This window comes from Dreissena polymorpha, chromosome 4 (assembly GCF_020536995.1).
Source record: "Dreissena polymorpha isolate Duluth1 chromosome 4, UMN_Dpol_1.0, whole genome shotgun sequence".
Classification (NCBI taxonomy): Eukaryota; Metazoa; Mollusca; class Bivalvia; order Myida; family Dreissenidae; genus Dreissena; species Dreissena polymorpha.
In genome coordinates this window covers 46454658-46477909 of record NC_068358.1, presented here as the reverse complement: position 1 = coordinate 46477909, position 23252 = coordinate 46454658, and the positions used below count along the sequence as shown (strand labels likewise).

Genomic DNA, 23252 nt, shown 5'->3' with positions numbered 1-23252 from the left:
TTTTGCTTATTGAATTTTAAGAGTTGGCAACTTGACTCGGACATTTTTCAGTGTTGGCAGTGTGGCACAGTGATTTTTCAGGGTTGGAAGTGCGGCACAGCGATTTGTAAGTGTTGTCAATGTGGCTCAGAGATTTGTCAGTGTTAGCAGAGTGACTCAGTAATTTTTAAGTGTTGGCAGTTTTGTTCAGTGATTTTTCAGTGTTTGCAGTGTGGCTCATTGATATTTTAGTGTTTGCAGTGTGGCTCATTGATTTTCAAGTGTTGGATGTGGCACTCAGTAATCTTAAAGAGTGGCAGAAGAACAAAGTGTTTTTTGGTGTTGGCAGTATGCCAATGATTTTTAAGTGCTGGCAGAGTGACTCTATTATTTGTAAGTGTTGACAGTGTGGCTCAGTGATTTAAAATTGTTTGCAATGTAACTACATGATTTTTCAATGTTGACAATAAGGCTCAGTGATTTAAAAATGTTGACAGTGTGGCTCAGTGATTTAAAAATGCTTGCAATGTAACTCCATGATTTTTCAGAGTTGGCGATAAGGCTCAGTGATTTGTAAGTGTTGACAGTGTGGCTCAGTGATGTTTTAAGAATTGGCAGTAAGGCTCAGTGATTTTTCAGTGTTGGCAGAGTGACTCAGTGATTTTTCAGTGTCGGCAGAGTGACTCAGTGATTTTTCAGTGTTGGCAGAGTGACTCAGTGATTTTTCAGTGTCGGCAGAGTGACTCAGTTAATTTTTAGTGTTGGCAGAGTGACTCAGTGATTTTTTAAGTGTTTGCAGTTTGACTAAGTGATATTTCAGTGTTGGCAGTGTGAATCAGTGATTGTTCAGTGTTGGAAGTGTGACTCAGTGATTTGTAAGTGTTGGCAGTGTGGCACAGTGATGTTTTTAGTTTTTGCAGAGTGACTCAGTGATTTTTTCAGTTTTGCCAGTGTGACTCAGTGATGATTTTAAAGTGTTGGCAGAGTGACTCAGTGATATTAAAGTGTTTGCAGTGTGGCTCATTGATTTCTTTTAGTTTTGGCAGAGTGACTCAGTGATTTTTAAATGTTGTCATAGTGACTCAGTGATTTTTAAATGTTGGCATTGCGGCACAGTGATTTTTTTTAGTTTTGGCAGAGTGGCTCAGTAATTTTTCATTATTGGCTGAGTGACTCAGTGATTTTTCAGTGTTGGCAGTGTGGCTCAGTGATTTTTTTTAAAGTTTGTGCAAGGTGGCGAAGTGATTTTTAAGTGTTGGCAGTTTGACTCAGTGATTTGTTTAGTTTTTGCAGAGTGACTCAGTGATTTGTTTAGTTTTGGCAGTGTGGCTCAGTGATTTTTCAGTGTTGGCAGAGTGACACATGGGTTTTAAAGTGTTGGCAGTGTTACTCGGTGCTTGTTGGGAGAGTGGCTCAGTAAATGTTAAGTGTTGGCAGAGGGTTTTCATGAATTTAATCAATTTTAGAAATTTCGTTGTTTTCCCTACAAGCTTTGATAATAATGGTCCTGATCTACTCATGTACCCACCTCACAATCGGACAAAGCAGTAGACCCTGTCTTGCCCAGCCTATCCTGAATATCAGCATTCGGGTTCCTTGCACCTGTAAGATGTATATTGATGGCATTGAATTATTTTCTATGTACCATCAGCTTTGAATATACATACACAAAAGATAATTACAATTCTGAATGTTTTTAATTTCTTGAAACTTCTATAAAAATGTGTTTTGTTTTAAAGTTTAACAGAGCAAAAAAATCAAACATGACATGAGCATAGTTTTACCGTACTTCGCAAGACAATTTTAGACATAAATGAAGTCAGCCTTACTCAGCAATATTTGGTTCATGAAATTTGTTAAGTGGTTGCAAAGATGATTGCATGAAACGTGTACAGTTATATGCACAAGCATCTGTTTTTTTTTAATATTAATGCTAAATAGTTGCCATTAAATTATAGATAAGTGAATAGTTACTTTCAATACTGACCAGAAAACATCTGCCACAGTGTTGTACCGATGGCCCAGACCTCAGATTTCACTGTGACATTGGACAGGTGCTTAATTCGCTCTGGAGCCAGCCATGGCAACCTAGGAATTAAAAACAAAACATTAGCTGTTTGTAAAACTGTTGTGTTCCGTCTTTGGAAACATTTAGGTCAAATAAAAGCCATAACTCTTAAGTTCCTGATACGAGCAACATGTTATTAATGATTTGAAACATTTATTGTAAAATTTGATGTATGGACCAGCAAACCGATTCTTACCACGTCTGCTTTATTTCATAGTGGTTGAGTACCATATACTAGTAGTTTAATAAATTTGGGAATGAAAATGAATAATTAAGAGTTACCCAGCTTGTCCCTGATATGAACAATTGTCAGAATTATCTTTAAAATTTATTCCATGAAGGGTATATGGCAATGGCATAAATATAATATTGCCAACCTGGTAATTGACCAGTTATCATTTAGTTTTCGTACAAACTACCTTTCCACATTTAGGGAATGATCTAATGGCAGCTTGTTTCTAATGGTAACCATTCCAGGATCAGTAAGTTTCAGTACCATGTTATCAAATCTCTCCACAACAAGGTTATCACAGTTGATGTTGCCATGGTAACAATTCTTCTTTTCCTGTAAACAAAAGTCATAATTAAATAAACAAGAGCTGCATTTGTAAAACACAATGCCCCCTACTGCGCTTTGAAGCCACACTGTAGCTATTGTAGAAAAAACAAGGCCATAAACTTCGCCAAAATATAATGGACCCAAACGACACTAACAATTTATTTGTAAGTCATGTAGGTAGACTCACATACCAAATATCAGCTCAATATCTGAGCACGTTGCATAACAAACCTCTAGAAAACGGTTAAAATACAGACAATTTCTAAGTCTAAGGCCCATTACTTCTCCAAAAATCAATGGCCTGGAGCGCATTTCACACTTCATATGTAAGTCATGCAAATAGACTTACATACCATATATAAGCTAAATATATGAAAGCACTGCGTAAAAAAAAACGGAAAACTGTTATAATAATATACAAAAATTAAGTCCAATGACCATAACTTTGCCAAAAATCAATGCCTGGAACTAATTTCACACTTCATCTGTAGGTAATGTAGGTAAACACACACACCAAAAATCAGCTCAATATCTGAAAGCCTTTCGTTAAAAACCTCCGGAAAACTGTTACTATATAAAAAAAATGTTTAAGTCCAAGAACACATACATGTCCCAAACATTAATGGACCGGAAAGAATTTCACACTTCATATGTAGGTCATTTAGCTAGACTTACATACCAAATATCAGCTCAATATCTCAACGCGTTGCGTTGAAACCTCCGGAAAATGGTTATTATAGAGAAAAATAATAAGTCCAAGGCCCATAACTTCGCAAAAATCAATGGACTAGAGCGAATATCACACTTCGTCTGTAGATCATGTAGGTAGACTAACATGCCACAAATCAGCTAAATATATGAAAGTGTTGCATCTGAAAGAAAATTGTTAAGAAAATGTGTTATTGTGTACTAATACTAAGAGATAGGCTTAGTACTAGCCGTTTTCCTTCAATAAACTAGAAACTCAACTATCAGCTTTGCTCAAAGGCAAAAAATAAAGAATTTGTGGGTCACTAAGGATGACAAGTTCGTTTAACAGCCTCACTTCATGGAGATAAGGTACTTTTAGTTTTAATTTAATCACTTGAGAGAATGAGGAGGAAACAAACTTTGAAAATTTTATAGTGCTGCAAAAAAACTACCTTCAAGAGTACATAACTTGGTATGTGTTGATCATTTGGCATAAAAAGTGTCTTTTACACGTTTACTTCATGGTAGTAACATATTTTACATTTCAATTTGATAACTTGAGAAAAGTGGAAGAAGTTTGAATAATAGTATTCTATGAGAACAATCCAACTTACAGGCTGACAGACTGACCAAAAATGGGACTCCTTCAAACTCCTTCCTGCAGTGCATCATAATTTTCAAACCAGGCATTTTTAAACACAAAGCATTACGGACATACGTATGAATGAAAGGACGAAAAATGAAGATACCATGTACAGAAGTGCATCCACAAGGAAAACTGGGACTTGCATCAAATGGTCCAGCTTCAGTTGAGGCATGTCAGTTTTTTCTGACAAGAGAAACTGCTTCAGGCCGCAGAAGCTGGTTCCACTCATCAGGCTGCTGGTCTCTGGCATAAGGCAAATACCATGAAAACCCACAAAGAACTTGGCTGAGTCCCATTCCATAAGCTTGCTCACACTCTCCATCAGTGCCTGAGAAAAAACATGGGCACGTTATGTGATATGTACTTTTAAGCATTTAAAGAGGTTCATACATGGGAATTAGTTTTTGTTTTATTGCTCACTTCAAGTTTGCGAAATTAAAGATATAAACATACTGATATGTGACAGGTAAAGCAAGTGTAACTAGAGCTTGTTCACAGACGTGACGTAAATCCCCACATGCTGCATTGACACATAATATTGTGCATGCTGTCCTCACAAAACAGAAAGCTCAGTTAAAGCGATTTTTAAAGAATTATTATCCCATTATCATTTGTAGCCATTTTGACCTTTGAAATCTTGAATTCTTTCGCACGACACGCCGTCAAATCACTGTGAACAAAATTTAGGTACAGTGTCATTTTAAAATCTCACAATAAATGACATAGTAATGGCCCAGACAAGCTCATTTATGGCCATTTTAGACTTTTGAACTCCAAGTGTGACCTTGACCTTGGAGATATTGACGCAATTCTTTCGCATGACACACCGTCCAATGATTGTGAACACATGTACCGACTAATTTTAAAAACTCACAATGAATGACGTAATTATGGCCTGGACAAGATTATTTATGGCCATTTTTGACCTTTGAACTCAAAGTGTGACCTTTACGTTGCAGATATCGTCGTAATGCTTTCGCGTGACACATCGACCAATGCTGGTTAACAAATGTGCCACATTATTTTTAAATCTCACAATGAACGGCATAGTTATGGCCCGGACAAGCTCATTTAATGCCATTTTTTACCTTTAAACTCAAAGTGTGACCTTGACATTGGAGATATAGACGTACTTTTTTCGCATGACACACCGCCCAATGATGGTAAACAAATGTGCCAAATGATTTTCAAATCTCACGATGAATGACATAGTAATGGGTCGAACAAGGTCATTTATGGCCATTTTTGACCTTTGAACTCAAAGTGTGACCTTGACCTTGGAGATATCGACGTAATTCTTTGGCATTACACACCGTCCAATGATGGTGAACAAATGTACCGAGAAATTTTAAAACCTCACAATGAATGACATAGATATAGCCCGGACAAGATCTATAATGGACATTTTGACCTTTGAACTCAAAATGTGACCTTTACGTTGCAGATATCGACGTATTTCTTTCGCATGAAAATCTAACGATAAATGACAAAGTTATGGTTCGGACAATTTTTCGGTATAAAACCCTTGACCTATTTTTTGACCCGGCATGACCCATGTTCAAACTTGACCTAGTAATCATCTGGATACAACTTCTGACCAAGTGTGTTGAAGATCGGATAAAATTTTCGGGACAGACAGACCGACCGACAAAGTTAATTACTCTTTTTATAAAATACTTTTCTTGGTGCTTTATCTCACTTAACTTATTTTAACTGTTAAACAGCAAAAAAAGTGTAATTGTTTTAGATAAAATTCATCCCTCCTCAAACCCGCACAATTCATCGAATACACATCAATCTAAAAAATGACTCTCGAAGCTTCGAAATCACGGAAATTCCAGAAATTTGCAGAAGATTATCATCCATCATTGAACCAGCATACAGAGGCTGTTAACAGCTAGTGCTACATACTTCTTGCAACTCCTGATGATTCTGTTTAATGGCTTGATGTTGTTTTAATATCTTCACTATCACTGGCTGTTCTTTATTCAGTAAAGCCCTCTTCACCTCAGTAAAATAGCCAAACTCTACGAAAACAAGAGAAGTATGCATGAACTCTCCAGGTTATATGTACTAATGAGATAAAAGAACTCTTTGGTAATAACGAGATAGAATGTCTTGTATATTGGCCACCTTTGACAACATGCTGCCGTTTCTAGCATGTTTTGTTTGATCAATAGGCTTAAAGCTAATCAATAAGCATTGATATTTTAAGCTTCTAATTTGCTAGTGATCTGATGAATACTCATAAAACTGGAAATGTCTATAAAAGCTGATTATATCAAACCTATGGGTAATAACTCTTCAATACCCTAGAAGAATGAGCTGATTATTAAACTGGATCTAGATATTATGCCAACATTTGCATCTTATTTAGTGAGACAAGATGACCACTGTTAAAATTAAACAGTGTTTAACATCATAAAAGCTTAAATCAGATTACTTGGGTATCACATATCTTAAATTTCTGTAGTAATCATTTTACAAACATTATCACGAGATTTGGTGAATATTAGATGAAAACTGTTGAATCAGGAAATGGTTCTATGCATCAACTGTATATAATTCATGGACCATTAAGGCCTAGTTTTTTTAATCAACTGACCATAAATGCAAATTAAATATTATGCACTGACCATTAAAGGGGCCTTTTCACAGATTTTGGCATTTTTTAACTTATTCATTAAATGCTTTATATTGATAAATGTAAACATTGGATCGTAAAAGCTCCAGTAAAAAATCAAGAATAAAATTAAAAAAAGGAAAAGAACATTGCCCGGAGCAGGTTTCGAACCAGTGATCCCTGGCGTCCTGCCAGAGTCCTGAAGTAAAAACGCTCTAGCCTACTGAGCTATTCCGCCGAGTACACATGCTTGTCGTATTTTATACCTTATATAAGCAATCTTCGTAGTTCCACAAAATTTAACGACAAAAACAGAACTCTCCAAATTATTCAATCGTTTCGCGTTGCAACGCTTTATAATTTTTAGGTTTTAAAATCGTCAAAAGATGCATATGATGGCTATATTAGACCATGGTAAATGTTCAGTATTACTGTTTCCTCACAAATATCATAACTAAAACGAAAATGTGCGAATCTGAAACAACTTTTTTCAATTTTGTCAATTTACCAAAGCGTGAAAAGATCCCTTTAAGGCAAATTAAATATAATTCACTTACCATAAAGGCAACTTTTAAAATATTCAATAAATATATTCAATATTTCCAGATTTGATTTTTGTACGGAACATGGCATAGATATCACAGAAGGGAAAAGAACATGCGAACGTGGTCAACTTTGATGCAGGGTGGAGGAATAAAAGTATGGAATAGGCCTCAAAAAGATGTATAAAAACATGAAAATGCATGATGACTTTCCTACATAGAAGAGTTGGCATTAGGGGACAAAAGCATGCTGACTGACCTATATCATCTCCTATAACAACCTGATTATTCAGGTACACTTTAGGGGCATTTTCTAGTCGCCTACGAGCCTGCTCATCATCTTCGATTGCCTCACTGCTCTGAAGCTGCACCATACCCAACAGGTATCTCTTAATCTCGTCACAACCTAATTTGGGGAAGAAAATCATATTAAACATAAAACTTTCTTATTTCCAAGATGATTGGTAATCGAAACAACTTCAGTGTCACAAAAATTTAATAATTGGACATTTGTTGGATAAAATTATCTGAATACGAAATCTGATAAGTATATGCATGTAGGTGTCATATTAATAAACAATTAACAGTTTACAAAAGGGTAGACAAGTTAACCTTTGTCTTCACATTGTCTGATCATGGTGAATAATAATCCTACATTATTTTAAAATCCTTCAATACGCATACACATTTGAGAGCAGAAATTATTTATGAACTTTGACATTGAATTGTTACCTCAACGTTTCATCAAAAAATATAAAAGTTTTCCATGTGACACATTGTCTAGTAATTTGGAATAATTATCTGCAGCTTTATTAAAATTTTCCCAGGCATGTAATAGTTACAAAGCAGAAATGAGCATTTATGAACCTTGAATAGTGACCTTGACCTTTTACGGAGGTACATCGGAGTTGTATGTGACACATCATCTTGTCATAGGGAATAGTTATCTCAAGTTTTATCAAAATCCTTTCAGGAGGGTTAAAGCTACAGAGTAGAAACAGTCATTTATTACCATGGACCTTGAGTTTTTTACCTTAAATTTTGACCGAGAAGTATTGGAGTTCTTTCTTACAAAATCGTTTAGGCAAGGGAATAATCATCCGAAGTTATATTAAAAACCTTACTGCAGAGCAGATGCAAAATCTGAATGGAAAAATTCGCCCCCCAAAAAATACTAAAAAAATACTCATTCACAAGCCCACCCACGGACAGACAGCGATTACTTCGTGTCCTCCTTTAGGTGCATAAAGAGTATATGGAATCAGGTGTATTATAAATTAGAGTATCATAAATAATATTAAAGGACATTCTAAGTAAATACGTGAACATTTTAAACCAAGCATTATTCAAATATGATATAAAACACTTTATAGTAATACCTTCAAACTGTTGTGGTTTAATCCGTATGCAGTTGCTTGGAATAGATTTTAGAGAGCTGATATACTGCTTTAATAATGTTTTCAAATCGGCCACAGCTTCAGTATTTGAGTCTTTCATTGTGTAGCCATCTTTAGTCTCAACAACCTAAATAACACACACCATAACATCACAAATAAAAATGACTTATCTGTACTGACTATCATGTAGCATCACCCAATTGAATGGTCGAGAATTTCAATTATATACATGTATATCTTTTATTTAGCTAATTGAAATAAAAACTTCAATTTAATCACAAATTAAGGAATAACATTACCAAATTTGACATACATTATGAAGCATCTGAATACAATTTATTACTTGCACTACTGAGTAAATCGGTGTAACTGTTTAAATTGGACCTCGATTTGTTGATATAATGTATTATGAGAATATTGAACGTAAATCCCATTGCACAATATTCTTTATTTAAGTAATTCAAACTTACTGACATTGTTAAACAGTTCTCATTAAGCACTTAAAAAAACTACTACGCACATCTATAACGCGTACTATAGGACAGAACATAATCTTGCACAATTTTCCACATTTTACGTAAAGAATTGTATGCGCCTTCTTTCTGTTAAATAACTTTTGTGTTCGACCAAAACAAACAAGACCTGCGTTTGTGAAACACAATGCCCCCCCCCTCCTACTGCGCTTTGAAGCCGCACCGCAGCTAGTTTAGAGAAAATAAGTATCTTCGAGCGTTTCATAAAAAACACTGTAAAACAGTTATAATAGAGTAAAAGTCCAAAGCCAATAAGTTCGCCAAAAATGAATGGACCCGTGTAGATTCACATACCAAAAATCAGCTTAATATCTGAAAGCGTGGCGTAATAAACTTCCGGAAAACAGTGATTATCGCGAAAATTTCTAAGCATAATGCCCATACATTCGCCAAAATCAATTGACTATGACACATTTCACACTTTATCTGTAGGTCATGTAGGTAGACTCACACACCAACAATCAGCTAACTCACAAACCAAAAATCTGCTAAATATCCAAAAGTTTTGCGTAAAAACATCCTGAAAACGGTTACAATAGAGAAAATGTCTAAGTCTAACTTCTTAAAACACCAGCATTTATTTGCGAATAAACAATCATACACCAAAGAAAATAAATGGGAAATTTAAATGTTATGACCAAACTGTCATTTTTAATTCATATTGGAATTTAATGCTCTTGCATTTTATTTAGAATTAGTTATACTTACATATTTCTTTCAACTTGTCCGTTGATGCTATTTTATTTAAAATTAGTGTTCCAAATTTTTCTTTAAGTAATACAAAGTTAAAGAAGTATAATATGCATCAAAATTGTATCCATAACTCCATTTGTGTATAGCTTGAATACCAATGTTCATCATTAGTTTTTACAAAACTAATATGTATTGGAAATAGAATATCATAGGGTCAAAGAAGTCATAAATCATATCGGTCCGCTTGTAATTCATTTTATTTAAAGAATACCATAGAAGTCTCAATGTTATCATCTAAACTGTGATTGTCGTTTTTAAAGACACATATAGTTTTCAATGGTAAACCTTTTTTTACTTGTTAATAGGTTCATGAAGGTAATAAAATATAAATCAACTTTTCTTCAACATCTTAAACATTAAAGTTACATACCTTGCCAAATGACCACCCATACAGCTTATCTCCTTGATTCTTCATGTAAAACATATCATAGCAACCATACGAGTCCAAGCTCATCCTCAATGCATACTTGTGCCCACAATCCAGATAATTCTCCAGTTTCTTCTTCAAAAAATCTTCTCTGTATTAAAACAAAATATAATGATTACTATGATTTCATTAAAAAAAACATGTGAGGACATATATATTGTGATCTCATATAGTAAAATGGCTATCTGCGAACATTATTTTGTGGTTATTTACGTGCACTTCATAACAGACATTTCCTGCGGTGGATATGCGACTATTAAGTGGAAAAAGAACACAACACTACTTAAATCTTTGTTTTTAATTTAATAACTTAGAAACGTCTATTTAATACCGTTATTTCATTCGCCGAGTATCTTTAAAGATATTTCTTGTTATCCGTAAGCCGTTTCAAGCGGCCATCCATGCCCAGGTTTAGGGGCATTAGATTAACTAGCCCGTCTGACCACAGTAATATAATTAAATACCGCTCAAATGCACATTTAATTATTCATGTACAATACTTCAGTATAATAGAACGCTAGTATCATAACTGTATCACTTTGTAACAAAATACTTAGACCAAAATCACGGGTACTTTTACTTAAAAGAAATTCACAAAGTGCAAAAAACAGCACAATATCACCATCCTAACTCGTATTTCCAGTTTTAGGCAGAAACATTGTCACTGATCCCAAATATGATTAAATAGCTTAAAAAGCATATTTAACATATCTTTAATTGTACAATTGAAACATTACGTTATTCCCCTTTTATTTAATAGATAGATCTCAATGTCAATAATTTTCGATCATAATCACAAAAAGGAACGTAGAAAAGCTACTAAACTAGGTTTCCAACTAATGAAGTTTTAATCTTAATAAATTTACTTAAAGGTAATAAATAGAGGATATTTGTTGGATTCGGTGGATTATCGATTTTAAATCACGAGTGATCATAGAAAATAACATTTATTTTCTATGATCACGAGTGAATTAAAATCGATATTCCACTGAATCCAACAAATTTTCTTTTTATTTTATGCTTTTTTAACAGTTTATATACATTGTTAAAGAGTTGAACTAAAGAATTTCGCTGGGATAATGACGTCATTTTGTCCAAAATATTAAGTCATTTCACAGTAAAATTAACAGAGAAAATTATCGATAATTTTCACTGTTAATTTTCACTGTTTGAAACAGTGAAATTATCAGTTTTAATTCACTGATATTTCTCTATAAACCACCGGAAAGCATAAAATAAACTGTGCAATTTTGTCTTCGTGTTAGATAAAATTCAAGTTGCTTATTGGAAAAAGTGTTACTGTTCAACTAATATGACCTTGACCTTGACACAACATGACACAATAAAATGTCTAGCTAAATCTGTACATAAAAGCTACCTACACAACTAAATACCTCCATCCAAACTTACATTATTGAGCAAAAACTCATTTAATGTTTTTAAGTTACAGTAACCTTGACAGGATTGTCCCCAAAACAGTAGTCTCAATCCACGAGTTCATAAAGCTACCTATACACAATTTGTTAGCTAAATACCTCCATCATAATCAAAGTTATTGAGTGCCAACCATTTTTCTATTTATAGTTATACTAACCCGATTATTGACCTTACTTGACCCCAATGCAGTCCCAAGTTAAGTCTGTACAACTACGGTACCTAATCAACTAGAAAAAAAGTTCATAACAATTCCTCCAATCAAACTCAACTCAAAGAAAAGTTTTTAGTGGAAACTCTTGTTATGTTATTAGCAGGGACGGGAATGAATACTGAAATGATATTCAGATATTAGTTTAACATAATTCAAATACAATTGTTCAAATATCACATGTTTAAATCTTAAATTCAATTGTTCAAACTTAATAATGTCCTAAATTAAGTACTGTTCCGGATTGCCAAATATTTTAACATAAATTGTATCTTACAGATTGATCCTTTTTGAAAAACAATAAATGAGAACAATTTTTTTCTTGTCACAAGACATTTTACTTTCATAAAGTATAAGATATTTAGGATTAATACGTCAATATAAGTTTCATGTCTCATCACTTGTGTGTGTGAAATTATTCCAAATACAAGAGTTGGGGATGTGAATCGCTTAAACATAATATAAGTTAGAGTCTTAATTTAAGATTGATAAAGACCATGTTGTAAGTTTTAAATGAATGTTCTGAAGTCTAAATAAATTGATACTTATTGAAAACAAAGTTAAGGATATTATTTGAGTAACTAAAGTTTGATTAGATAATCATGGATTTAAAAAATGGATAAAGCAATTGTAAGGTATCTCAAGTTGGGCTGCCTCTGTTGTCATAATTATCAGTTGCAGAATTGTGAATAACATGTCAATTATGTTAGACAATAGATCAAACACGATATATTAAAATCGTGGCAAACTTACAGATTAATTCGCTAAGAACATCCGTATTAAAACAAAAATGCGACTTTATACTTGGAACATTTCTTTGCATAAAAATCATATTTGTATATCAGAATTTTGGAATTAAATATTCTGCCGCTTTTTGAGCATTTTTCACATCCCTAATTATTAGTCACTGAACCCTTGACATTGATTAAATTGGTCCCCAAGGCAATCAAAAGCTAGGTTTCCATACAAGCGTGCTTTAATTATCCAAAGTCTCATTATTTACAGTACTGACCAATCAACAAGAAACCCATCTGAATGACCGCACCTACTAACCAGTTTTCAAACCATCCGTCTTACTAAAAACCTAGATTTTTAGCTTAATTGAAAAACTGTTCAATCACCGAACAAGTCAATCTTATTTGTAACTGTTATGATATTGTTAAATTTCAGATTCTACGTTTCCAAACAGATTGGAATCATAATCGGGTGTGCTGCAACTATACATACGAAACAGGTCCATGCACTCTCAGTTGATGTAACTTTAAAGTTGTTGGTGAGCGTACATCAGAGGTTGTCGGTGAGCGTACATCATGACATATATTTCCATAGAAATCAACGAATAGGCAGTAGCACTTCTCAACAGCTGTCAGGAATGAATACATCTCCAGCTTGTCTTGGAAGAACACTTCCTAGAGAAAACAAACAACAACACTATGTTAGTTACGAACTTCTGTATTTTAATAGTGTAGTTATAAAAATGATAGGACAATGATAACAAAATAATGGACGGTCTCTAAACTATTATGAGCCGTGTCTTTCAACTTACTGCAGCAACAGGGTTTCTATAGAACTATCACAACTTAACATTCAATATTATATTTTATATATAGAAATGTATCGTTTCAATTTTAAATCAATAGTCTATTGAAAATAAACAACGTCTTTGATTAGTCCCGATTTTATTCTGTAAAATTAATAAAGACATAGATTTGACTTTGATTCATTGAAGATGATGAATACCCCCGCAATTCCCTCATTTCAAGCAAGTTCAAAACGTGTAACTTAGTAAAATGTTTCTCAAAATTTGGTCATTTGTTAACTGAAATAAATCATGAACAGTGACAAAAGGCTTCATATTGATTAATGGAATCAATTTCCTTAGTTGAAGTACATATACCTCTGTAAAAAAAAGTGTGACAAACACAAACATACACTTTTGCACTTACACATAGTAGTCACAGCATCCTAAAAAGGTCTGTTATAATAAACAGAAAACTGTTTGTGACACACACAGCACAAGTACAATGACGTGAGCATCCAAAATTGTCTTGGTTCCAGGGCATATAACTCTTCAAAGAAAACCACAACATAAACAAAAATAACATCTTACACTTCTACGAAGTATGAACAACATACATATAAGTAAAAAGCTTCATGTTTCCAGACATGAGACCGATTGACAAGTTTGCAACACACAGTACACGTGTAGTTGTACAATTAAAACTGTCTCCAATATCCTATTTTTAATTGTCAAGTTTGTGCAGCTTCAATATTCATGATATAGTAGATACAAAATAAATTACCTCTTGATCACCCTGTGCTAAAATTGTGACTTTGTGCCATGCCATACCCTCCAAGTCCAATATGTCATACACTACTTTGTGTACTGACTCTATCCTGCATGGAATCTGAAATACAGAACATATACATACACCTTATTTATTTCACGATTTCAAATTCTACGCAATTTGCATATGTTTTCACCAATTTAGAATTCATCTAAGTTTCAATGTTTTCTGTTACTTTAAAACAGGAGATAAATTATGAACTAAGTTTGTTTTAACAAATATCCATTTCCAATAGCCTTAACACAAGTTTTACTGTGAATAAATCTTATCTATAAAGCTATTGCTGAACATTTAAAAGCATCCCAAACAGGGAAGTTACATTTACAGTTATGTGTCAGGAAGTATGTCTCCAGCCATCCCAAACATCATCTTCAATACTTAAGTGAATATTATGATGAAAATCATGATTGCACTTACATGTAAAATGTCATCAGACAGATTTTTCACAAGTTATCATGCAAGTATAGTTGACTTCCATAATAATAGTGTTTGTGCATGCAGATCATATTATAAATGCATGGACTACATGTATGTTTTGCGAAAGTTTTCAAACTAAGATTTCTCTGTATAGACAAAATTTGCAAGTGTAACAAAAATTAATAGAGTAAAAAAATGTATTGTTATGAACTGTAAAATTTGAAATATATAAGTTTTGTAAAAACCAGTGCCTATGAATTGGACAAACAATAATGAACTTAAAAAAATTACCTTAGTCCCACAAGTAATCTGTGGATACAATCCTTTTAACTCTGTTTTCACTATAACCTCTTCTTTTTCTGAGTTTTTAAGCTGGGGAAGAATGAGTGTTTTGGTTTCTCCAGATGAGTCACTTTCTTTCACTCCCTTGTATGCAAAATTCAATTTCCAGCATCTGTATTCTTCTATGCCGTAGTACTTGTTACTTTTTGATATAATATTTTAACAAAATACTTCTTAAAGGTTTCTTCAGGTTGTAACTGTTTGTCTTTTAGCAAATGATGAGCCTTATCTTTGATGGGAGACTTTACCAGAAATCTATCAAAAACATTTTTAAGAAGACATTTAGGTAAAAACATATTTAGATCATATTTTTTGTAGAACTCTTTGAAGTTTTCATCTTGATTGTTTTCCTTTGCCCAGATTCGCAGACTGTTCGTCAACAAAAAAGTACCTGCCCCTCTGGCTTCACTAGCTTTGTCAGGATCTGTGTAGTAACTTAAACATTCATGCAAAAAATCCCACTTTAGCTGATAGAACAAATACTGAAAGCATGGTGAATATTTTCTTTCCAAAACATCAATATAGTCTTCATGTGGAAGGAATCTTATTCGAAAATACACTTCCTTGCGTGAATGAATGTCATTTTGTGTTGCAGGCAACCAAAGGAATCGTTTATGTACCACATCCATGACACACAGTCCACAGCAGAGAAACATGACAGGTGGGATTTCTAACATTTCCGCAACTGCTTCACATACTTCTTCATATGTGTAAGAAGGATTTACATCAAACTTCTTGCATTCCCTATCAGGCCCATACACACTCACTTGAATACTCATGCTGGTAAATGAGGAACCTGACTGTGAGCCGCTATCCATGGGATCATAGGTCTTGTTATCTGTTCTTCTTCGCAACATAATTGATCAATTTATAAGCTGCCATACTCTCTAGAACCACGATTCTTAACAGTTTAACTTGTGTATGCAGTTAGTTAAAATCGATAAATTTCTAAAATTAACTGTAACATAATTTGGTTCCTTTGGCCTGAAATAGACAACAATATACGCTGTATTACTGAATAATCAAATTTATTAAAAGAATAAAGCTATCAACATATTTTGCAAATAAATTACAAACCATCAACAAAGATAATGCTTTAGCAGTTCACACTAACTTTCTTGGTTTTAAATGTGCAAAAATATTGGGTCTGTCGGTTACAACATGATACAATCTTTTCATAAACTATGCAGAGGCTTTCCAGCTCTTCATTAAAAGCCACAACACGGACATTCATGCAGTCATGCTATCCCAAAGCAAATGGACCCAGTCCCATACGTGATTTTTTTCCAAATCGACAATTATACGACACACACTTCTCTGGAAGTGTATTTATGTTCATATCAATATAAAGAAGTGAAACTCCAGCTGCTGGAGCAGTATTGAATTTTCATTAAAAACAATTAGTTGGTCCTTTATTTAAGGCAAGTGACCGATTGCCCAAACAGTACAAAACAGCACAATACAGCACAATACAAACCAACATAAACACAAAATATGAATAAAGCTGGGGTCACCGCCTTGGAACGGTCAATGCAAAGCATTGGGGGTTTAAACCTGGTTATAGAGCGCTCAACCTCACACTTGGCCCAGCAATATTCATAATACATTTAAGTGTAAATAAAATTTAACGTCATAGCATTGTAACTCAAATTAAACAATAATAAAAGGGAATTAAAACGCATTCAATTTAATTACTATTTAATTACTCAATTGCATTGAAGATACAAGAGTAACAGAATTACAACTTTTTGACGAACGATCAAATAAAACTATTTACAATTGTCAACTACATTCCTTCTTTATAGAAAAGATTTGAGAATGTAGAATCATAGAGTTAATATCTCAGATAATCATCGCGCAAATACAGGAAGAAGCAGCAATAATGGGTGTAAAAATTCCATATTACATAGCTTGGTTGTTTATGTGACTGCTAAACAAATTAAAAATATTTAAATCAAACAAGAAACGCCTATCAGAGAGAAAATATAAATAAAATGGAACATTATAAACCCAATGACCTATGCATGTAGATTACAACTGGGAAAGTCGGTCGTATGACGTCACAAAAATCCATAATGACATAATGACGTGAACAAATTCCAAGGGCAGTACTAAATAAAAATATTAATGGGGCTGTGCTACTAATAAAACAAGTTTACGTGATTAAATATTAAGAAGCAAATGAATACAAATGGTAATTCCATTAAAGCGACATTATTGGAATCAAACAGTATATAGGTGTTTTGACAACTGAAGACATAAATGATTTGATGTACGATTTGAGTCCAAATGTAGTTTACATGCAGATTTGTTCATACGACACAATGACACAATTTTATTCAACAGTGAAAAATGCCTATAATGTAGTATTCATGCAGATTTGTTCATACGACACAATGACAAAATTTTATTCAACAGTGAAAAATGCCTATAATATCACTAATGATTCCAAATTTTAAGGGAATAAAGATAAAGTGAATCGAAAACCATCAAACACGTGTTTTTAAGTACATAAGCATCGTATCCTTTTGATAAAAACAAGTTAATTAAATTGAAAAGTTTAATATGAACATTTGGTTTAACATATTTTAATTTGCGGCCACGCTTCAAAACATCTCCATAAAATGATGGATGGGAGATTCCATTATTTAAATGCCATTTTAAAGAAACATTATATTTTGAAATTAAATCACCATACTTAGAGTAAAATCTAGCAAATTTATTTCTTAGGTTATGATACAAAAAGCCTTGTTTTAGCAATTTTTTAGTTAATATTAGATTACGATCATTAAAATCTTTAATAAACGAACATGCTCTAGCATAACGTACCAACTGCGAAATGTAAATACCATAGGAAGGTCCTTTAGGGATGTTGCCATCTAGAAACGGAAAATTCACAATTTCAAAGTTAAAATCGTCCCGTTTGTCGTATAAACTAGTTTTGATCAAATTATTATTAATAGTTAAATGTAAGTCTAAATACGCAGCGTCTGTATTGGATATACACGATCTATTTAAGACTAGTTCTTTTGGGTAGATTTTGTGAATATATTGTTCAAATAATGGATTATCTGAATTAAGTATGTCATCAATGTACCTACTAGTAAGGTTAAAACAATTAATCAAATCTACTTGCTTAGTTTTAGATAATTCTAACATAAATTCGCTTTCATAACAATATAAAAAAAGGTCAGCTATAAGTGGCGCACAATTAGTACCCATAGGAACGCCAATAATTTGTTTAAATATTTTACCATTAAATTCAACAAACAAGTTATCCAAAAGAAAAGTAAGTGCTGCACAAAAGTCAAGACCAGTCCATATGATGTAATTATCTAATATCTGATTAGTAAAAAAAGCTGTTTTAGTGTTTAAAGCTAGATACAAACATTTCTCTCTAGCAAAAGTTTTTTCAATCAAAGAAACAAGTTTGGATTTTATTAAAGCGTGAGGAAGCGTTGTATATAGTGTCGAAAAATCATAAGTACTTACCTGTGACACCTTATATTTTTTATTTTCAATTTTATCAATAACTTCTAAGGTGTTTTTTATTGACCAAAATAGGTTAATATTACTATTTTCATAAACTTTATTACAAAATTTAGCTATATGATATCTAATAGCACTCAATGCAGATGTAAGATACACTGATAATTGTTTGGTGGTACAAGACACTGAATTAGCGATAAAACGACTTTTATATGGCGTCTTATGTAATTTAGGTATCCAGTAAAGTGATGGCAATTTCTTGTCAGTAATATCAAGCCTTTGATTTTTCAGATTTCAAGGACAAACAAACATATCATATTGGATTGTATAAACTAATTTGATTGGTGTTCATTGTTTCATACACTTTCAAACAAATGTTTTGTAAATTAAAAAAAAGAAGTTTACAATGTTTGGTGTTTAAAAAAGAAATGGGGTAATTTGGTCATTCGGTCGAATATTTCTGATTTGACCAGACTCCGTTTTCCCCAAATACAGTCAAGTTACCATTACCGGATCAGTAGCATAATAACGTTGTTCTGGTGAAAAGCAATAACTGTTTTGAGACTTCTTTTAAACCAGTTTGATTAAATATAACCTTTGCTTACTGATTCAGCTCATCGTCTTATTTTTAAACGCAGGTAAAATGTATTTGTGATACCTTTTTTTCGCCGAAGAATTCGTGAATTAACGGATCAGTTGTAGCCATAACGGATCACGTGATCGAAACCACTCAGGGGGCATCTATATAACGAGCTATTTGAACTGTCGAAACATGAACTGTGCTGTTTGCAATGACCAAGTTACATTGCCAGTAATAAATTATATTCATTTTTTTATTATTATTTGTTTTCTATATGTTATCTTGTATCTACACTTTACGCATGGTGTTCTTGTGTGAATTATCTGTTGAAAATCCAAAATAGATCGCAAAGATATGGGCATATTATAAACCATGTAATGTGTTTGAATCATATCTAATCATCGAAATTGAGCATGGAAAATAAATAAAACATTATGATAGAGAGCATTTATTGTAAAAATCAACAAGATTTGCATATATTTAAATATAATATATTATCAATGCGCATATTATCATGCTTGATTCGCTATTGCCCTAATTCTTTATTTCATTTAAGGTGTTGCAAAATCTTGAATACGAATCAAAACTGAAATTGACTTTAAAAAAAAGAAATACATTGTACTACTAAATGGACTTTAAATAAGTGCGTAAACGTCTTACTTCCCAACAGAGTTACAGCATGTGGCCGCGAAAAAATGTTCAATCTCGATTTTGAAACGAGACGGAAGTCAACAAAGTCATATATACATGTCAGCAAAACATACCGAAATGTTTGACAAAGAGTAGCTCCGATTACGACTTAACCTTTGCGTTTTAAAGAACATGCCTTGAAGATGCTGTGTGCAAAATATCATCTAAACATGTCAACTATTTATCGCGATACGCAGTCTTGAACATCAAGTGATCCGCTATGGGTACTGATCCGGTAATGGTAAATTGACTGTATTCAAGAACACTCCTGCTGTACATAAGCAAAATAGAAGTTTAATTAGATTGTATCTAGAACCTTGCATTTTGGATTCAAAAGTGACTCAACAAAACCAATTAGTGATTGATTATCCTTTAAATCATTGTGCCGACACCTCACAATTTAAGAATGAAGAATCTGACAAATGAAAAAATCAAGAACTGCTCTTATTAACTAGCAAGATTTCGCATTTCTATGAGCATTAATCAATATAAGTATAACACTGTAGAAAATACCAAAACAATGAATTGATACATGTATAAATACATGCATTGATTATTACGGTTGAACGATTTGTGTATTAACAAGTTAATAATTATTCGGAACGAGAAGTGTGTCAGATCGTTTGTTTACACATTAACCAATAAAGCAATCAATCAATTCGATATAAACACAATCTCTTACTTGTAAAAAAAACACTGTTATACACATAAATACAATCAAACACTTATGTATCTGCTTTATATATACATATTATACCACGTTTATAATATCTAATAAGTATTACCCTGAATTAAAAAATACAGAATGCTACGTACCTCTTACTTGTGTTTTCTAGTTTCGATTTCGATATCCTGTTTCGGTTTTATTAATGATGTAAATTGATGGGTGAACTGTTAATTATAAATCGAAAATGTATATTTATGTACATTATGCAACTACATGTATTGAATACGAATACCCTGAAAATAACGTATGGCTAATGAATAAAGAGCACTTAGATAAAACCACTTAAAATAAAATAAAAGTGAACATATCTGATCGTTTAACAATAAATCAAAAGAAGCATGCGAGAAATAGAACGAAACGGCTCTATATGTTTCGAAGGTATATTTCAGTGTTAAGCCACAAGGTATGAATTCTGAAATGTGTGCGAATTGTCAAGAGTCAAGCTTTCAAGAAGAACTACAAACATACCCGCCACTAATCTACTGGAAAGTAGATACTAAAGAATCCATTATGATAAAATAATCAAAAACTGACAGGGGTTTAACGCTTTTAGCACCTGTTTATTTTAAAGTGACAAATTGTGAAGTAATTCTTCGAGAAGATTACGTCGGGTCGATGCACCAGTTTACTTCAATCGCTTATTTAATTAAGATATAAAGCAGCCTCTTCAGACTTGTTCATGATTTTATCATGACATCAGTTGAACTTTTTAATAAAAAGAAAACTTTTGGAAGAAGTTTAGAAGTATAATAACACCAATAAACATATTCAGGACTTGCTGTGATAGTATATAAAACTGTATCATACTCAAAGAGACCATGATTCCCGTTAAAATAAAAACGTATAGTATTTTGTGACGAAAAGGTTTCGGGTTCGAATTAGTTGCTTCACGTTTCTTCATAGTTACATTATAATTACCTCCCTTAGTTTTACAGTTTCGTTTACTTGTTTTACAATTCAACAATATATATATATATATATATATATATATATATATATATATATATATATATATATATATATATATATATATATATATTGAGATGTAAATAAATTAATACATTAAGTTATTGTTCGTGTTAAAAATGTTTTCGTTAGCATTTTTAGAGTATTTAATATTAGGAATGTGTCCAGTAAAATCATGCATTCATATTCGGCTCGTTTCTGATGCGTTGCAGGAGAATTACATGAGCGATAAACTCCGTACAATACGGAGGCAATCGGTTAACTACCTCAAACGCGAAGGGTTGTTTTCGGATTGTGCCTCTTTGATGGCTAAATTGTGCTCGGATTGCCAGTAAATAAAGGATTGCAAATTGGTAAATTTGGCTATTTCTCCTGTGCGTTTTAAAGCGGGTAAACATCTGAAAAAAAATGTAATATTAAGGTACTGTAAATAACAGTTCTCTAAAGCATTTTGAGTAACTACGTTAACTTCAAACGGTGCGGCCCGGGCTGCAGCATTCCTGTTGCATGTGAACAGGGTTTGAGTTTACAGAATTCGTACAAAGGAGTGACGGAAGCTTCAGGATTGGTGAAGGGGTTCAGCTTAATAGAAGATGGAAGTAATTGAAAGAAGAAGCTTCGTGGAGGCAACGGTCCCCTGTTTATCGCATTGCACATCTTTGTGGCGACGCGATTATTTTTTTTAGTTTTCTATTCAAACGGTAGGCAGCATGATAAAAATCATTTATTGTATTGTATTTTATGTGTTATTGATCATTCGAGGACTTAGGAAGGCACTTCCTGTTTGTGAGGTCGCGCACATAGCGCTGGGTGGCGGCCTCGGGAAGTCGGCCTCGCGCTTCACTTATTAACTAATATAAGATCGTCGATACCTTCTTATTTTGTTTTTATACGAATTCAGGAAAGTCTGTTTGACTAAGTCGTCAATATGGTTGACTAAATGAATTTTGATTTTCGAGTCCTCGACTAGAATGTTACAGTCGGATGACAATGCACCAAGTAGGCGACCGAATTTCACACGGGCCCTCGCACTAACAGGGAGCTTCTCTTGGAAGCTAGGTCCTCATTGTCGAACGTGTTCTTTTAGCCAGTGTCTTTCAGTTTCTGGCTGTTTACGACGTTAAGTTGACTCTAATGTGCCGGGGCTTGCTTGGATGTGGTTTGCAGACTATGTGAGATCGATCTATTTCTGACAAGGGGCGAGCTGTTGTTGCGCGGTAGCTGATGCTGTCCCGTTAACCGTTATGGATATGAGTACAATTAGTTGCTTTTAAATCCATTTTAATCAGCGGTGTTTATTACTGGTCTGGAAGGCTCTATTTATCATGTTCTTACCAGTCAAGGCGATTGCGGAAATCAATAAAGTTTCTGGTAAGCTTAGTTCGTTTAAGATGAAAACATGTATTGCAGTAGGCTTATAGTTTTACAAATGCAAAGGAACTAACCTGCTTCTTACTGATTTTGTATCTGTAAAAACATTGGATCGAAGTTGGTCCTCAGACACTTAATGTATATTAACATTTTCAATGTTCAGGTTTCTCGTTAGTCTGTTTTGACTTCAAATAACAATATACAGATACACGTATTTCTTTGGCATTAGTGAACAGTCAACTTGATTTTCGGACGTATTGGGTGCAAGATTTTGAATTGTTTCCTCGAGACCGTCAGGGAAAATAATAAGACAGACATTTCCCTAAGATACCTTGCGCAATTCCATTCCTTCAGGTGGGTTCTAACACCAGGAAAACAGAAAACTAATTGGGGATGGCTCATATTAATATTTAGGAGCGCAACCGCGCATTTTTGCATAGTGCAGACTACCTCCAAGTGG

General features: G+C 33.4%; 1 protein-coding gene across 1 annotated transcript in view; it reads right to left on the bottom strand.

The window, feature by feature from the left end:
- LOC127879465 (tyrosine-protein kinase JAK1-like) overlaps positions 1-20764 on the bottom strand; it is a 30829-nt gene extending 10065 nt beyond the window's left edge. Inside the window, exons 1-12 of the mRNA XM_052426316.1 lie at positions 20545-20764; positions 14919-15953; positions 14166-14270; positions 13090-13271; positions 10161-10308; positions 8487-8631; positions 7367-7513; positions 5854-5969; positions 4046-4270; positions 2467-2612; positions 1967-2067; positions 1508-1581 (exon numbers count right to left, since the gene is read on the bottom strand). Of these exons, the coding sequence (XP_052282276.1) occupies positions 1508-1581; positions 1967-2067; positions 2467-2612; positions 4046-4270; positions 5854-5969; positions 7367-7513; positions 8487-8631; positions 10161-10308; positions 13090-13271; positions 14166-14210 (1329 nt within the window). The 5' untranslated portion in view covers positions 14211-14270; positions 14919-15953; positions 20545-20764. The remainder of the gene's footprint in view (positions 1-1507; positions 1582-1966; positions 2068-2466; positions 2613-4045; positions 4271-5853; positions 5970-7366; positions 7514-8486; positions 8632-10160; positions 10309-13089; positions 13272-14165; positions 14271-14918; positions 15954-20544) is intronic.
- Positions 20765-23252: the final 2488 nt, after the last annotated feature.